At 35.3% G+C, this 18,956-nt stretch overlaps 1 protein-coding gene across 1 annotated transcript; it reads left to right on the top strand.

Moving 5' to 3' along the window:
- The first annotated feature begins 279 nt into the window (after nucleotides 1-279).
- Nucleotides 280-15,720, top strand: ksr (kinase suppressor of ras). The gene is made up of 14 exons (XM_081989444.1): nucleotides 280-600; nucleotides 699-851; nucleotides 906-1,026; nucleotides 1,079-1,399; nucleotides 1,457-1,610; nucleotides 4,295-4,446; nucleotides 4,505-4,911; nucleotides 4,966-5,077; nucleotides 5,139-5,380; nucleotides 8,250-8,600; nucleotides 10,567-10,700; nucleotides 10,757-10,888; nucleotides 10,946-11,075; nucleotides 14,815-15,720. Exons 1-14 carry the CDS (start codon nucleotides 448-450, stop codon nucleotides 14,965-14,967), a joined length of 2,715 nt encoding a protein of 904 aa, XP_081845570.1. The 5' UTR covers nucleotides 280-447; the 3' UTR covers nucleotides 14,968-15,720.
- The last annotated feature ends 3,236 nt before the right edge of the window (nucleotides 15,721-18,956 follow it).

Below are 18,956 nucleotides of genomic sequence, written 5' to 3' on the forward strand. Positions count from 1 at the left end.
CAGCGGGCAGGCGCCATTTTGAATTCTCCTTTTATAAGTATAACTTTAAACCCTGTACACGAGGTAAAAAAAAGGCATAAAGCTCACTACTTAATTTAGTTTAAGAGTAAATTTACAAACATTTAGGCTATTTAAAATTGCAATAATAAACGTTAATCATAATTAATAAATAAAAGAAAACTTTGATTGATATCATTTGAGGCGACCATTAAGTGAGCGTGGCAACGTTGCTTTCATAGCTTTCAACCGTCAAATGTGAAATGACGTAGGAGCTTGACAATTTCGAAAAGTTTTTTAGTTTTTTTTTGAAGGGGTAAAATAAATCAACACACAAAGCTGTGTAAAAAAATCATTAAAATTGCGGTGATATGTAAATAGTAAACTCCCCCCCTTCTAAACTAGTTTTTTGTAAATAATTAAGAAAACAACACTACTGTGATACATGTGATGGCTAATGATACCGGGGAGGAGAAGGACCTGAAAAAGAACCTGGAAATCCTACAAACAATGATTGATGTGTCGGCGGCTACGTTAGAGGGGCTCCGCACTCAGTGCACTACTAGTGCGGAGCTTACGCGCCAGGAGATTCGGACCCTGGAGGTATTTCATACATAGATTTTAGTTTGGGACCCATTTTAGAAAGTTTTTGTTGCCCTTGACATTGTAAGTCATTTTCACTTTTGTACTGGTTGTTTTAGGGCAAGCTGATCAAGTTGTTTTCTCAGCAACTTGTCACCAAGTCGAAATTAAAAGTTGTGACAGGAATTCGTATGCCTTATGTGGAGAAGTGGCTTCAAATAGTAGGACTAGGCACCAGTTCTATAACTGCAATATGTCAAAAAGTATCTTCAGTGAGTAGGCACAGTGACTGTGACATTTTTTGTAATAATTGAACAAACTTACAGATGGAAGAATTGCAAGAGAAGACTGAACATGAATTAAGAGTTATACTGTCAGAGGCAAACACCACTACTGAAGAGTTTAGTAGACTGTTTAGAGCACTGCATAACTTGAGAAAATACACTGGTCAGTTTTAAACCACAATGTCACTTAAATCAATAATTTTATGCATTTATAGATGTTTTAAAGAGAGGTGATCAGTCTAGTCAAGACACCCAAGATGCAAATCTATCCTGGGACTCTTGGGATAGAAATTACCTCAAATTGAAACATGGCCTCTCACCTAGGGCCAATAGATCGCGTGCCACCAGGGCATCTGTCCCATCCGAAGAAAACCTATACAATAACAACCACAAGAGTAATGTCTCAATTGCAACCAGCCCTTCAGTGTCCAGTATCAACTCCTTGAATGCTAGCAGCAGCATTTTAGGTCCTGCTCCTTTAACTCCGCCTGGTTATGTTTCCAGTTTTTTCAGTCCGCCAAAAGAGAGGGGTAAAGGTGTGTCTCAGACTTTGTTTTGACTTTTATATGCTTAAGTTGTGGTATTTTCGACAGAACGCAAGTTTCCCACAACACCTCCTGCCAAAAGGAAACAACTAATTAACAATTCAACATTGCTGACTGATACATTTCCATTAACAAAGAGTAAATCGCATGAGTCACAGTTGGCAGAGACTAAAGGAAAGAATGGAGAAATTGAAAATATCAAGTAAGTTACTTGAAAATAGACAAGACATTTCTCTTTAAGACATCCCATGATAGGAACTATTTTGAATCAATGCTCTAGACAAAGGAGATAAACTTGGTATAGTAAACTGCACTAATGAGACTCTTGCAGGTCATTTACGTTAAACATCATTATTAAAACATTTGCAGAGAGAATTTGCATTCATTTTGTATTTATACAGGGTGGTACAGTTTTAAGTGTCAATAATTCACCATTTGATAGCTAATCAAAAAATAAGTTGACTTGCATTATGTCATTTTTCTGAAAAAGGTTTCCTAAGGAAGATACAGTCCTGCAAATTTCAATTTAAAAAATCGTTTTATAGTTTAAAACTGAACATCCAAGACTTGTGAAAGTCCAAATTTGTACTGAATAGTCTAAAAACATTTTTACTACTAGGAATGGTCTTATGATTTGCTTTCTCAGACTGCCATCCTGGTTGAGTGTCTGAAACTGGCATTCATAAACTAAAAAAAGTCCGGAAAACAAGACAAAGATTGTATTGTGCATGAAACTCATTTTTTACTACTAAAAATAGTATAAAAGTTGACTTTTAATGCTAGAGCTGACTTTTCTAGGACTAAAGAGAGTCCGTATATTTTCAAGACTTTAATTGGTGTACAACTCAATTTTCTGGACTGGACAACAAGTCTAGAAGTAAATTTAATTTTCGGACTATTTTATTTCTAAAAATTAGTTCTCAAGACTATTATTGTAGCATTTGGTACCAAAATTTTTTACTTTTATTAGTGAAGAAACTTGACTTTTGGAAATAGTCTTAAACTCGATTTTTCAGTCTTAAAAAGCACTAAAAACAGTCTGAATTTCTTAGAGATGCTACAATTTATTGCACCTATGAGTGTAGAAGTCAATTTAATAGTGAAGAAGCTTGAAATAACATTTTCAAGACTTTGGTCAGTGGACAAACTGGCTTTTAGGCCTGATAAGTCAAAAACTTTGTAAAGATAGTCTTGAAACTCGATTTGAGGCACTGAAAAAAGCCTTAAAACACTAAAAACAGACTAGTTTATTAAGAAATATCCGAATTTTTAGCACTGAGGTGTCTAGAAGTCGATTTAATAGCTTGGAATGCCATTTTAAGTCTATGAAGAATGTAAAAAATGTTTTTTAAGTTTGTTATATCATTAACTTGGTGAAAATAGTCTTGAAACTCGATTTTCCAAGCTGAAAGCAGTTTTGAAGCACTAAAAATAGTCCAGAATTCGAAGAAAATGAAAAGCAAAGTAAAAAGCACGAAAAGTTATTTTTCAAGACAATTTTCATGAATCTAATGTCAATGTCCTGCATCTATGACTATTTTCAAGATTAAAATATTGAAATTTGTCTTCAAATTATGAAAACTTACTTCAAATGCAAATTTTAAGCTTCTGATTCACTTTTCATTAGTTCAGTCACATTTTGGGGTTCAAGTCAATTTTTAAGGTTTAAATGTATGAATTTGTACTAACAAATTCTTGAAAAAGTAGTTTTTATGTCTACAAGTCAATTTTTAGTATTAAAGTCTCTCGATTTGCATGAAAACTGGTTAAAAACACAATTTTTAAGCTTCTGAAATGTTTATCTTTTCTAATTCAATTTTCAAAACTAAAGTCTTTTAGTTTGTCTGGAAACTATGAAAACTGGCTACAATAATATTTTTTAAACTTCTTAAGTGATTTTTCCGTTTCCAAGATAATTTTTAAGTTGGGTTAGGTTAGTTTTGGATCTTTGACAGTAATAAAGTGCTTGTTCCAAATTTGATCAATATTGCTCCAACGGTCTGACAGTTATGACAAAAAAAAAACGATTTTTTAAACCGAAATTTGAAGGACTGTATTTTTCTTAGGAAGCACTTTTCAGGAAAATGACATAATGAATGTCAACTTATTTTTTAATTGGCTATGGATTGGTGAATTATTGACATTTAAAACTGGACCACCCTGTATAATTCAATTATCAATTGCAAGTAATTTTAAATAGTAGCTGAATTACCTACCAATTACTTCTGTAAAGTAGTTGAACTAATTAATTCAACTATACTCACGAATTCTGTAAGTGGACATTTAAGGACACTTTCTTTTGTTGAAAATTTAATTCCGTAATGTAATTTTACGCTTACTAGACATTCCTAAGCAAATATCTCCTTTCTGATGATCTTAAGGACAAAATGTCTCTCTAAAGTTTTGGTAGAGAATTAAACTAGGAGTAGGGACAGTTTCTAGTGAGTTTAATATCCTAATCCCTTTAAAGATTGCTTAAACTTTTGTTTAAAAGCAGTTCAATCACATTGAAACAGCAATCTGGCAACAATGCACACAATTTCTTAAAAATCAACATTGAGAAATCAGTGTGTGAAAATCAGTGTTGACAGTTGGTCACTAGATTGTAATCAGACTTCCTGTTGGCTATTCCCAGGCAAAGTTGACAATTGACCCTGGTATAGAATGGTTCTCTCTTTTTTGGTCTTTTTTTCTTGCCTATCATGGAATTCCCCCTATGCCCTATGTATAATACATACTTTTCATGATTTTTAGACAAATTAAATGACTTTAAGAAAATTGCCTAGTAGAGGATATTGACTTAAATCCTGTAAAATTATTGACGTATTTTTATAGAATTAGAATTTGTTGAGTTCAGTAATTGACTGCTTTATTTTTGATACATAGCGAGACTGGAAATTTAGTCCGGCGCAGTAGATTACCTACTGAACCAGGTCCAGAAACAATGGGATTGGTAAGTCCGGTATTTACGAGTCCCGTAAAGTCGCCGCCGTTCAGTTCCTTATCTAACAATGACAGTGACGATTCCAGTTACAAATGTAAGAATGTTGCCAAGTTTACGTTTGCGTGCCTAACGTGGTCTTTGCAATGTTGCAGCAACCCGATTGCAAGTACCCAAATCGCCGCAAACGCCTCCTATCAAGGTGGGCATGGCGCATCAAATCGCGCATATTTTTACAAAAAAATTCAAACTGAACGCGGTTTGTGGCATGTGCGGATTGCGGATATTTGGCAAAGCGTTTAAATGCAGTTCCTGCAAGTACTCTTGTCACAAAGAATGCAAAGATAAGGTGCCGCCGGCGTGCGGTCTACCCTCCGGTTACTTGAACGAGTTTATCAAAAACATGGAAGGGAATCAATCTGGGGAGTTTGGGGCGTTGTGGAGTTCCTCACCGACTAGTGCCAGAACGAAAAAATCCAACAGTATAGTGAGTACTTTGAGTCGGGTGGGTCATCGTAAAGGGTCCCATCCCTCCACAGCGTTCAGTAGCACGGGTTTTCCGGTAATTTTTAAGACAACTCTGCTGGTTTCTGTACTAACTTTTGCTCACTCTTAGCCGCATGACAGTAGTTCAAACACTTCAAGCTGCAACAGTTCCACCCCGTCAAGTCCGGCCGTTCATAACTCGACAACGCCGCACGGAAGCCAGAAACAGTTTCATTTTCCTGGTTGGTTGTTGGGCGCCAGCAGATAGAGCCTAACTAATCAATTCCGGTGCGATTGTTACAGACATAATGCATTCCGAACCCATCAGAGAAGTCACCTTGGAAACGCATCCGCTTCCTGCGACTTCGCCGAGACATGAAGTGGTCAGTAGCCAGTTGTCGAGAGAAAGTGACAAAACCATATCGCAAGCATCAACAAGCACCAGTTCGGATTCGGATCGTACACCCGTCCGATTGGACTCTCAGGACAGTCAAGTTTCGGATACAGACACTTTGACAGATGCCCAAATGGCCCGGCAAAATAGCGTAAGCATACTTTTTTAAATAGCCGACAGTTAATAGTTAGTTGCACGACATAACTCTGATTCTATTGCCAATAGAACTTACTGGTTAATAACTTTATTCTTTTAGAGGATTTAGAATGAAGCTTAAGTTATTGTTATCCTGGTGCTGTCTAACTTTCCAGAAGACTAAAATATTAAAAACGTACAAGCTTAAGCGTAAACACTATTTTAGAATTTGTGTTAAAACAACATTCTTCCAATATGGAGATGATTATTACCAACAAAATTCTGGAATGGCAATGGGTTCTCCATTGTCTCCAATGTAATATTTTTATGGAACATTTCGAAGAAAATAACATTAATAATTTTAATTATAAACCAACAATCTGGTGGAGATATATTAGTAGTAGTAGTAGTAGTAAGAGATTTATTTAGCATAATAGCTACATATAAAAAACAATATGAATAACTTAAGTAAATAACAGTATAAAATCATACAGTCACAAATCATAAAATCCTTTAACCTATACCATCCACCTACGACACCAAATGTTTCCTCAATAAAACTTTAAAACCATGAAGAACGTCACACTCTTTAACATTACTCGGTAACATATTAAAATCACTCAAGCCCTTACATAACACCGAATTATTCACCTGACCAGAATTACATTTCTGTGTCAATATGAAGTCCAAAGCATTTCTTGTGCTATAAGCGTGTACATCCCTAAATAATTTGGTTTTATCACAAATATACTCCGGTAACAGGTTATGTCTTAATTTAAAAACAAATACATGGACATTAAATGCAATCTTCTGTTTCACGGATAACATATTTAAAACTTGAAGCATTGTCGCAACAGGGGTGTACCTATTGCACTTCAGTATCGTTCTCATAGCACGGTTGTGAACAATTTGGATTCGATCAATTTTATAGGCGGGCAGACCGTATAGAAGGGTCGCACAATACTCTAAATGTGGTGCAGCTATGCTGTTATATAACAATAATTTCGTTCCCAGCGAGAGTTGATTCCCTATTCTTGCTATAAAACTAATTTTCTTTGAAAATTTACGTGTTACATAATCAGCATGCGTATGAAAGTTTAGGTTTGAATCAAATATAACTCCCAAGTATTTTATTTGTTTCTCATACATGATTCTTTCGCCATTTATAGTTACATTCAAATTCTCAAAATTAACATTTTTTAAACTACTTTTTTTACCGAATACACAAAACTTTGATTTTAGAGCATTTACTGAAAGTTTGTTGTGACAAAGCCACTTGAACAAACCTTCCAAATCATCGCATTGATGATGTTTTCTCAATATATCCATTCGGTAATGATCATCTCAAACAATTTCTAACTCAGATAAACTCAATAGAACCCACAATCAAATTTACAACAGAAACTGAACAAAATAACAAATCTCCATTCTTAGACATTCTAATCAAAAAAGACATAAACAAATTTGAAACAAAAGTATACAGAAAACCAACCCACACAAATTTAAACTACAAATCCAATCATCCTCCAATAATGGTAAAAAAAGGTATTGTAAAAAGTTTATTTGATAGAGCCAAAATTATTTGCAATAATGAACAATTTAATAAAGAAAAATTATTCATTAAAAATGTTCTAAAAGAAAATGAACATTTATTAATAAATGTTTTAGAGATTTAGAACATCCAAAACAATCTGGAAATCAAAATCAAATTTTACCGTTTACTAACCTTTTTATTCCTTACATTCCAGGTATTTCTGACAAAATCAAACGAATAGCTAAAAAATATAACATCAGAACAATATTTAGAACTCGAAACACATTAAGATCACACTTAACTAAAACAAAACCTCACAATGAAAATGAATCTACAAGAAACGTGATATATAAAATTCCTTGCGAATGCAATCAATTTTGTATTGGTGAAACCTCCAGACCTTTATAAAAACGTATTAAAGAACACCAAAATTATTTAAGAACTGGAGACTTTCACAAATCTAACATATGCCAACACGCGTTTGATAATGATCATAGAGTCAAATGGAATGAATGTAGTATCATAGACAAAGAAACTTTTTCAAAAAGACGTAAAATAAAAGAAAGTGCATATATTAGATTAAACCATGACTCCTGTGTTGCTACATCCTCTATTAATATTGACCAAACTTGGTTAAATATTCTAGAGGAGGAGCACTTGGTCATATCAAACGAAACTGAAATTTGTTGTAATTTTGTTTTCATTATAAAACCCACCTTTCACTACAACAATAGATAACCTTTCCTATTGGAATGACAAAAGTCAAAATTTATGTCAATTTTTATTGACAAAACCCTTCTCAGAGTTCCAAATTGAACATTATCAGGTTTAATATTTATTAAGTTGTTGTTTTCTGTGTTCTAGATTTTCCACCGAAGTCAGTGGTCTTGTGTTGGGACGACTAGGTTAATGTTATTTTCAACTTAGTTGAAAATAGTGCGAAATTCCATTTTCCCAACAAACCTTTTTTGTGTGAGACAGAAGACCCAATAAACAAAGAAAAACTAAAATATTTCCCTTGCACCAGGGTGGAAACTGGTTTAACCATTTATCCTCCTATTCATTTGTGTTTAGTTTGTATTTATAAATATCATTTTTACTTCACTGACTGATATAATTTAATCCTTTGTCAATAAGTGATGTCTTGAACAATAAAGCGTTTTACCTATTTACTTCAGTAGGTTTATCCAATCAATTGAAAAGCAAAGAATTGCTTAAGTCTCCAGCTGAAATATTTTTTACTATTACCCAATGAGTAAATACATCAAAACTCTCAACTAAAATAAGCTTTCCTCACCCTCCACACCGCACAAAAGTGTTGGAAAATCCAGAACATTACATCTTGTTGCAGTTATCTCTAAAAGAATGGGACATCCCGTTCGACGAGCTGAAACTGTTCAAAGAAGTGGGCACCGGTCGATTCGGGACCGTTTATCGGGGCTATTGGCACGGTGACGTGGCCATCAAACATCTGCACGTCAAAAATGACACCACTCTGGAACAGTTCAAGATGGAAGTGGCCATATTCAGAAAGACGAGGCACGATAACCTGATTCTGTTTATGGGGGCGTGTATGAAACCGCCTAAATTGGCGATAGTGACTAGTTTTAGTAAGGGAAACACCCTGTATACTCATATTCATTTGCGCAAGGACAAGTTCAACATTAACAGAACCACAACGATGGCCCAGCAAATCTGTCAGGTGAGTTTTGTTTACTGTTTGTCAGTTTGTGGCGACTTTATTTTTTGTAATGTATAGTTGGTAGTTTTTTAGCTGGCCACACTGTACAAGCAAGGTGGCACTAGTCATGTGACCGTAAAAAGATGATTTGAGCTGTGAAAATTTGCTAAATTAAGTTTAATAATAATAATAATGATAAACTCTTTATTGCTAGCACAATTACAAAGTACCATAAGCAAAGTCACAGAATACAATTCCAGGTATAACAAAAGAGTACCCACTGGTTAACAATTGACATATTCAGCAAAAGCTGCATTAAACTCAAATGTGTACAGATACTTTTCCAACAGGAAGCTTATCAAAGATTTTCGATTTTTTTTTATATTTTCAATTGACTTAAGGTAACTAGGAAGTAATTTATATGCTTTGTATTGTGGCCCCTTTCGAAAAAAGGTTGATGTTGGGGAATTCTCGACTCTCCCCTTGTTCTTGTGACTAAAGTAAGATTGTTGTCATACAGGTCCATGTTGAGCACAAAAAGATGCGGGTATTTTTTAACAAACATTACTAGAGACAAATAAGTATTCCTAGTTCCTTAAAGTATGGCTTACATGATGTTTGTGGAGATATCTTGAGTATACATCTGATTATTCTTTTTTGTGCCACAAAAGTTTTCTGTACATTTGACGATGAACCCCAAAAGATCAGGCCGGACTGTAGGCACCCAAAGTGTTATACTTTGAGTAAGAGAAATAATATCTCTTATCCGTCGAAGAAGTGCACAAAGACTGCTCAACTTCGTACATAATCTGTCGATTTGATGATTCCAACGCAGTGCTGGGTCGATATAAACTCCTTTATGGTTTATATGGTCATTATCAATACTTTTACCAAAGTGTAGAAGTTCGGTCTTGTCTGAATTCATGTTTAAGGAATTTTTATTACACCATTCTAGCATCTCTCTGACTATCCGGCAGGAATCAGTAGATAATTGATTGGTGGACGGTCTACAGACAATAACTGAAGTATCATCCGCATATTGACATATTTTGCCTCTTTCTAGGGCTACATTTAAATCATTCACACACAAAATGAAAAGTAACGGCCCCAAAATTGAATCTTGGGGTACGCCCTGATTTATGGTGACAGTTGTGGAATAATAATATCTACCTTCGTGTCTGACACAAACATTCTGTTTTCTATTTGTCAAGTATGAACTAATCAGCGAAGCACTTTGTCCCCTTATACCATAGGAACGTAGTTTATGTAAGAGTATATTATGATTAATTGTGTCAAATGCGTATGATAGATACAGGTGTGGTAAATCCAAAAGCGACCATAGGAAAACCGTGTAACGGACAGAGACACGTAGGTAATTGCATGCGCGGGAGAAAGACAGAATACGAAAAAAATATCAAGTAGGCCATATTTTTAACGCGTTGTTGCCAAACGCCGTATGTATTCAATACCCTCGACAAACTTACTTACGGCGTTTGGCAACAGCGCGCTAAAAATATGGCCTACTTGATATTTTTTCCGTTTTCTGTCTTTCTCCCGCGCATGCAATTACCTACGTTTCTCTGTCCGTTACACGGTTTTTCTATGGTCGCTTTTGGATTTACCACACCTGTATAGCCAACCCTTTAGATACTGGTTTAAATGGAAAAACACCCGTCACATAACTTTGGGAATGCTATTTTTGACCTGGCAACACTACTGGCCAAGTGACACTAGTCAAAAACACCACGTGGCCCTTTAAAAAGTGTCTGAATTGCAAAATCCGATTTAAACAGTGGTGAAAGCAAAAATTGTAAAATGCAGGTCACGCGACAAAAAAATGGTAATTTTTGAACTGGCAACACTGTACAGACAAGGTGTTATTATAAAAAGTTAAATCAAAATGATGCAGATGTAAATCAGTTTATTTGAGGATTGATTTGAGGACTTATTTTTACATTATAAATATAGTCTCTTTGGTATTATCTAGGGCATGGGATATTTGCACGCCAAGGGCATAATCCACAAAGACCTGAAAACGAAAAACATATTCCTGGAAAACGGGAAAGTGGTGATAACCGATTTCGGGCTGTTTAGCGTGACGAAGCTCTGTTTCGGGCACAGGTGAGTGCGTCGATATACTATTTTTCTCGATAGGAGACTGAGTCGGCGCGTTTTAGAACCGAAAGTTTAAGCATTCCTCCCGGATGGCTGTGTTACTTGGCGCCTGAGATAATGCGCAGTTTGGACGCGCATCGGTTCCAAGAGAAAGAGTTGCCGTTTAGCCAAGGCTCGGACGTGTACGCGTTTGGGTAAATACGCTGCTCTAAAGTTTATAGATCCAGACCCAGTAACTTGTCTATTTGCAGTACCGTGTGGTACGAGTTGTTGTGCGGCGAGTGGCCGTTCAAAAACCAACCCCCCGAGGCTGTCATCTGGCAGGTGGGGAAAGGGGTCAAACAGCCTCTGGCCAATTTACAAGCTTCGGCCGAAGTCAAGGTGTGTACTTGAAGACTCTATAAGGAAAAATGTTTTTTTTATAAACAAGGACTTCTATTTCACTTTTACAAAAATAATCTTGTTTGTTATGTGAGGAAGTAGTAGTCATAGAAAGTTACTGTTCTCGCGGACTGAGTTTACCCGTGCGTCATCCCCCTGTGATTTAGAAGTAGACATGCATTATTGACTTCATCCTTGTCTATTGTTCACTTTCAGAAAGGGTAAATATCTAAGTAAATGTCTTCCAAAAAAAAAAACATTTACTGATTAGCGCTTCTATTTCAGTTATTGTCAGTTTGACAACCATCGAAATTTATTTTTGTTTACTATTAATTCTTTTCCGTTTCTTTGTGTTGGTAATCATTTATAAAGTTTTCTATTTACCACACCACCACAGTTCTTTTAAGAGCTATTGTTTCTACGCTTTTAACATTCTGTAAGTACTTTCATAATATTATTATTAATATTTTTATTTTTTTTATGTCGGCTGTCACGATCTAACCAAAATTGGCACAATTACTAACCTGTTTTGAAAAAAAGTGGGAGTGTCTATTATGGTTTTTATTTAGCCATTTGGTTTTTCGTAAATTCGGAATTACTTACTATTACAGTATTTTTTTAGAAAATGGCTGGAAAAATTCTCCACAGACAAGCCTAACAGTTAATTCTTAACCTTTGTGAATATTTTGAATTGGAAAAAACTAATGGAGGACCTTTAGAAGCTTTATCATCTGTTCAGGAGGAAAATAAGAAATTTTAAGACCTTACATATTCTTACTGATGTATTTTTTTGATACTAGAAGGTTGCAGCTGCTTTGAAAATTTCCCGCAAAACTGTTTATTCGATTCGGAAAAAGCAAGCAAGTAATCTTATGATTTCCTCACCTAGAAAACGTAAATCGAGACGTTATTGATGGGCCAAGACCACTGATTTATCTGAAAGCATTAAAATGGATGTTCGAAATACATTAAATGATATGTACAACGATAGTATGTTAATAATAGTAAAATATATCTACTTTTGTAAGAAACATCTATTAACATTTCATTGTTTCCAGAGATTGAGATTTTTGGGTTGCATTATAGATTTTTCATAAAAATTTCTTGAAACATAATAATAATAAAGTCATAGAAAAAATAAAATAAGTGGATTGCAACCTAAAAATGAGATATGAGATACTACAGCATCACTCAGAATGTTTTATTGAATTTTTAATTTGTTGTATTTATTTTAGAGAAACATGTAACCATCCAGAACCTAAATCAAGAGCTTAAAGTTAAATAAATACTACATATTGGTGATACATCTCTGCGAATTTTGGTAAATAAATTAGGTTTCAAATTTATACGGAATTCTATGATCCAAACGGAGACTTCTCATAAATAAAAAATGTTATTTCAGTCAAGATAATTTTGATTTGCTTTGGTATAAGGTTGTTTTAGTGCAAATTTGCAGCCAAAGATCTCTACTTTCTGACTGACAGTACACGCAAAATTTTAAACGTGACGAAGCTTTAGACACAGCCTTTTCTATAATATGAACACAACAGGTTTGTTGACGACAATTCCACTCATGTACAAAAAATGCCATATACAGGCAAAGACTAGAGATATTATACATACTGTAATAAGACCGGACAGCCGGCATAATTTCTTTGATGTTTTGGGCGAACATTTCTATGACCTTGAACGCCTGGCTCTTTAAATCGGAGACCCAAACGCTGTTGTCAACATGTTAGTTAATTCAGTGAAACAGCGTTGTCGATTATTTATTTTTTATTTTACATCTAATGAAAGTTATTATATCTTCCAACACACCAATATGATTTAGACTGCTTCCTTGATTCTGCTCTGGGTTAAGTCTATGTTGCAGGTTACTAAATAAATTAGTTGAGACTGAGGATGAAACGTAAGTCTTAGGCACAGCACTGCACAACAACTTTGTTTTTTCAAAGGGATTGTTATACATATCACTGTCGAAATGATCACTAGAAATTCTAAGTGTTTCATAACTATGCCTGAAATCAAAATTTGGTTTTAAAAGGTCTCCACGACCTGAAGCTTCTAACCATTGGGTGCATCTGTAAATATAAAAAATATTACTTTTGTTTAGTTTTAGTAGCCTAAGTAATAATGCACTTACCTAGTTTCATCTTTGGGCAATCGAAAAAATTTGACTTTTTGTGTTTTTTCTCCAATACAGCTAGATTTCTTATTGTTGTTCTTACAGCTATTATATATGCATTGCATATTGTTACATTATAAACAAAATCCGAAAATTTAACCTTACTTTGTCTCTTTACATACTTTATTCTTTACTACAAATAAACAAATCAAGAAACAAAAACCCAGATTTACGCGATGTTGCCAACTCACAAATATCATTCAATCAATCATATGGATGTTTTATTGCCATGTCGTTGTTTTAGGCATTTTAGGATTAGATATACCGTAATATTATTTAATTTTTCTAATGATAACTACTTATATAGTTCTATTTAAATATAGTATAATCTAACATATGTAATTTGCAAAGGATTTGTTAAGAGGAACATTGAAGTCACGAAATAAAGAGAGAATTGGCATTGCTGCTCATAGAGATGCTGGAATGCTGGGGTGGGAGTTGTCGAGTCCCTTTAAACGGGAGTCTTCAATCTTTCTCTCTCTAATTTTATTCACTCTGTCTTACTGTCTCTTCTTATTAGTCCTATATACATCCCTATTCTTTGTTACAGGTGTGGTAAATCCAAAACCGACCATAGGAAAACCGTGTAACGGACAGAGAAACGTACATTATTGCATGCGCGGGACTAAGACAAAAAACGAAAAAAATATCAAGTAGGCCATATTTTCAGCGCGCTGTTGCCAAACGCCAAGTATCACCAATACCGCCGATAAAATTAATTTTGTCGACGGCGTATTGGCGTTTGGCAACAGCGCGCTGAAAATATGGCCTACTTGATATTTTTTTCGTTTTCTGTCTTTGTCCCGCGCATGCAATAATGTACGTTTCTCTGTCCGTTAGACGGTTTTCCTATGGACGGTTTTGGATTTACCACACCTGTATACGTCATCAAAACACGGTTTCCTCTCGGCTAATAAGGAAGGAAGAGAGTTTGCTAGCGGATAAAAAAATCGGATAAATTTTGCTGTTGATTTCATCGTTTCCACGGATTTTCACTACACTTCTATTGTTGCAATGTCTCACCTTGAGATTTTTGCTGGCACTGTCAATTTTGATTTTTGTTCGTATTGTTTTGGTTATGGCTCGCTTCGGATAGAGTTCTACTGCAGAAAATCAAAAAAACCAGAAAAATGTATTTCTGCTAGTACAAGGCAGTCTTATTATATTATTGATTATATTCATGGAATTGTCTTATCAAATACCATTCGAGCTCAGATTTTGAACAGGATAATTCTTCCGCTTGTCTTCTCATACTTTCTTTATGGTACAAAACTCGACCTGTTTGGCAAAATCACTCGAGCTGCGCTCTCGTGATTTAGTTACAACAGGTCTCGTGCTGTTACACCAAAAAGAAAGTGTTCTAAGACAAGCACAAAAATTATCCGGCTAAATCTGAGCTCTTATGGTATTGCCCCCGAAAATTTGATTTGATTCATATGATTATAAATATTATAAAACTCACTCCGCGAGAACAGTAAAGGTATTTTAGTTCATTAGTAAAATAACAAAAAAATGAACATGTTTTACCTGACACTTAATGATAAACTATTTCAGGACATTTTAATGTTGTGCTGGCAGTTTAGAGAAGAAAAACGACCGGACTTTCCACGCTTGTCCGACATATTGGGCAAGTTGCCTAAAAAGAAGTTGGAACGGAGCCCGTCGCATCCGGTGCATTTGAGCAGGTCCGCGGAATCCGTATTCTAAATTAGTCTGTAGATTGTCATTTTAAGGTAGGTTTAAGATACATTCCTCATAAAAACAAAAAAGTGTGAAATATATATACATATATATATTTTTAAGAGCGGACGATGACCGTTCGAAATTTTGCCTTGTCTGTGTACATCTTTCAAGCTGTGATTTTCCGTTAACGTTTTTGATCGCCGGGATCAAATTGGAATCGCGGAAGCGATTTAGTTACAGCGCTGAGGAAATAGAGGGCGTTTCCGTTGTTCCCCGCGATTAAGCTACATTGCAGATTGGGAATTTGAAAAGGCTAAAGCGCCATCTGTGCAAATCGTTGCCACTCTGCAATCGAGGCTGTTCTATTCTAAAATAAATATAGAGAAAAACACGCCTAGTATTAGTACTAAGTTATAAGGAATGATAATGTAAAGCTAAAGCGCTTTCTCCTCATATCGATCAGTATAGCTCTTTTTTTCCCGAAAAAGAGTGCGAGGACTTTTTTTTATTAATTGTTGTTGTACATAAGGTCCAAGTGTGTAAATAGTCTGTACATATGTTGAAACATTAAGACAAAAAAAAAGCATTCCTAAAGTTTTCTTGAAACTCTAGTCAATTTTAACGGAGGACATAATATTTAAGCCGAGCTCTCGCCAGTGTGTCACTCGTGCTGCTTATTTTTCAAACCCTAACTTATTCACATCCTTCAAGTCGATGTAAAAGTAAATAGACTAGGGTGGAAGCAAAAAATAAAGATTCACTACTCCTATGACTTAATTCATTTTGTGTTTTTTTTTTACCATTCCCATGTCTATACTCCAAAAACTGAGTTAATTGAGTTCACAATCAATATTTCCATCATTTCATAACGGAACATAGGGCCTCAACAAAGGTTCTCCATCAGACTCTATTTCTGACAAGTATTTTGACTTCTTGCCATGATTTATTCATTTTACGTGTTTCACTTAATATCGTTCTTCTCCAAGTTGCCTTTGGGCGGCCCCTAGCGCGGCTGCTTTGGAGATTCCACTCCAGGGGCATTTAGGCTCTATTATAGGGTGCGGCAAAATATACCCACCTATGGAATATTGCTATAGTTTTGTTATTTTCTTGACAGCTGTCAAAAGTGAAGTTTTATATCAAAGTAGAAAGATAGAGAATTTTGTTATGGAGCGGTATTCGGCTTAACAACGCGCAGAAATTGTCAAATTGTATTTTCAAAACTTTTCTTCATAATTTTAACTCAACGCGCTTTTAGGAGATCGCATCCCGGCAATCGCCGAGCTTCACACAGACAAACAATTAGACATTTAGCAAACGCATTTTTAGAAAGTGGCACAGTAAGGGATGTAAAGCATACTGGAAGACCTCGTTCTGGTCGTTCAAATGAGAATATTCAGCTTGTTCGGACTGATGTTCGCGCAGAACCCAAAACTTCCAAAAGAAGACGTGCGGCGGAATTAGGGTTATCCTAGCGGACTTTAAGAAGAATTTTGCACTTAGACTTGCATATGTATCCATACAAAAATCAAACAGTATTCATACTACAGCCAATGGATATTCAAAGACGTTTGCAATACGCAGAAATCGTGATAAACATAGCGGAAGCAGAACCCAATTTTTGGCAAAATTTGATAATGAGCGACGAGGCAAATTTTTGCCTTTCTGGTCGTGTTAACAAAAAATGATCGGTTTTGGGGAATAGAAAACCCGCGCATTATTCAAGAGAACGTGCAGTTTGATCGAAAGGTTGTTTTTTGGTGCGCAATATGTTCAGATCGAATCATTGGACCTTTCTTTTTGAAGATGCCAGGGGCAATGCAATTATTGTTAATGGAGAACGATAACGAACAATGATACGTGAATTTCTACAACAGTTGGAAGAACATGGCTTACAAAACTTCTGGTTTCAGCAGGATGGCGCTACATGTCATACAGCTCGTGAAACTGTCGCTCATCTTAGAAACGTTTTTCCTACCAAGCTGATATAAAAAAATGGAGATATTGAGTGGCCGCCTAATTCCCCTGATTTGACGGCACCAGATTTTTTTCCTATGGGGATATTTAAAAAGTAAAGTCTACATTAATCGCCCACAAACCATAGAAGCATTAAAGGCAAACATTCGCGAAGCAATTACTCAAATTCCACTTGAATTATTGAGCAAAGTTATGTTACAAGTTCAAAGTAGAGTTGGTCATTGTCTGACTAGTCGTGGCAGTCATTTACTCGATGTTGTTTTTCATACATAATTTTACATGTTTTTATAGAGAGTTTTCATAAAATAAACTTAAATTTTTGCCCTGAATTTTCTTCTCTCTCAGAAAAACTTGGGTGGGTAAATTTTGTCGCCCCCCATATTTTCAGGTATGACCCAGCCATCCCCATTTACGCTTCTGTATAGATAAGATAATATAAACTTGCAGAGCCCTGGATGAGCTTTTAGTGGTTTTCCATGTTTCGCATCCGTAAAGAAGAACAAATTTTACGTTTGTATTCAAGATACGTAGTTTTGTGTTGGTGGTGTTATGCTCTCGAGCTCCAGACCCTGCTAAGCATTCCAAATGCCCTTCTTGCTTTTTGTATTCTGGCTTGTCAATTACACTTCCAAGATAAACAAAGTGTTCGATTGGTTGGTTGTCAATATGTAATGTAAATAACGTTGTCAGTGTTAACTGTTTTTAGTTTTATTGAAGACCAACTTTCATGGCTTCTTCACTGAGTCTGACTAGCTTCTGCATGATATCTTCAAAGAATTGAGCCAGAAAACATATATCGTCGGCGTAGTCTAGGTCCTCTAGCCGGCTATTGAAGCCCCATCTTATTCCTCTGTCCTTAGATTTGCAGAGAACGGAATCCAGCACGATATTGAAGGGCATTGGAGAGAGGGGGTTATAGGTTCGTTTGGTATTCCTTTGTGAAGTACCTGACATGCAGAGTTTGAATAGAGCTCTGTTTTATAATTTGAATCACTTGGATTGGAATGCCAGTTTCTCTGAGAAGTAAGTTCAAGGAAGTGATAAAAAGTCGAAATAAAAGAAAACTATTGACAAGACTACAGCGGAACTTACAGATTTGTGTTAAGCAAATAGGCTGATAAAGAGCCCCCTTCTGGGCAATTTTGCAAGAGGTATCTGAAAGAAATCATCACCTTAACTCCCAATGTTTAAAGAAACTTTCAGAAAGACCCAGGACTTTGACGAACTTCTTATAAAGGTTCTTTGAAATCGAAATTTGATATGCACGAGATAATAATAATAATAATAACAGTCTTTATTTCGAATTGTGATTAGGATAGAGTACAATGTACATTATCAACTAATATAAAGGAAATAGCGTCATGGTAAACTATGAACTAGTACTTAAAGATACTTATATACATTTTCAGCGATTTTTTCCTAAATACAGAATTCAGAGAATAAGCAATATTTATTTAACAAAATAATCCTCTATAGTGTAGGGTTGTAATTTAATTAGTACATTTTTTACTTCTTTTTTGAAACTTTTGTCCGTCAATGTTTTCAGCCTGTCTGGTAGGTTGTTAAATAGGCGAATACACATATATTTTGCATTCTTCTCAGTGAGTGTTAATCTATGTTTTGGACATTTTACATCTTTTTGCCTTGTGTTGTATGTATGATTGACTTTGATGTTAAATAGGTTTTGGTTCATTTTAAGAAAGATGAGACACTCATATATATAAATTGCATAAACTGTCATTAATTTATTTTTTTTAAAGATGGATCTACATGAATCTTTGTATTTCATTTTGAACATTAATTGCCCTTTTTTGAATTACAAATACATTCTGTATTGAAGTATTTCTACCCCAAAACATAATTGCATACTTCATAATCGATTCAAAGTTGGCAAAGTACAATATTTTAAGGGCCGCCAGGTTCAGATACCCGGAGACAATTCCAATTCCATAGCTAATTGAGTTTAACCTGCCTAGCAGAACATTTATGTGATCAGACCAATCTAGAAATTCATCAATCTGCTAGTAATTGGCTCC

Source organism: Ips typographus, linkage group LG1, assembly GCF_016097725.1.
Source record: "Ips typographus isolate SLU linkage group LG1, UJ_Ityp_2.0, whole genome shotgun sequence".
NCBI lineage: Eukaryota > Metazoa > Arthropoda > Insecta > Coleoptera > Curculionidae > Ips > Ips typographus.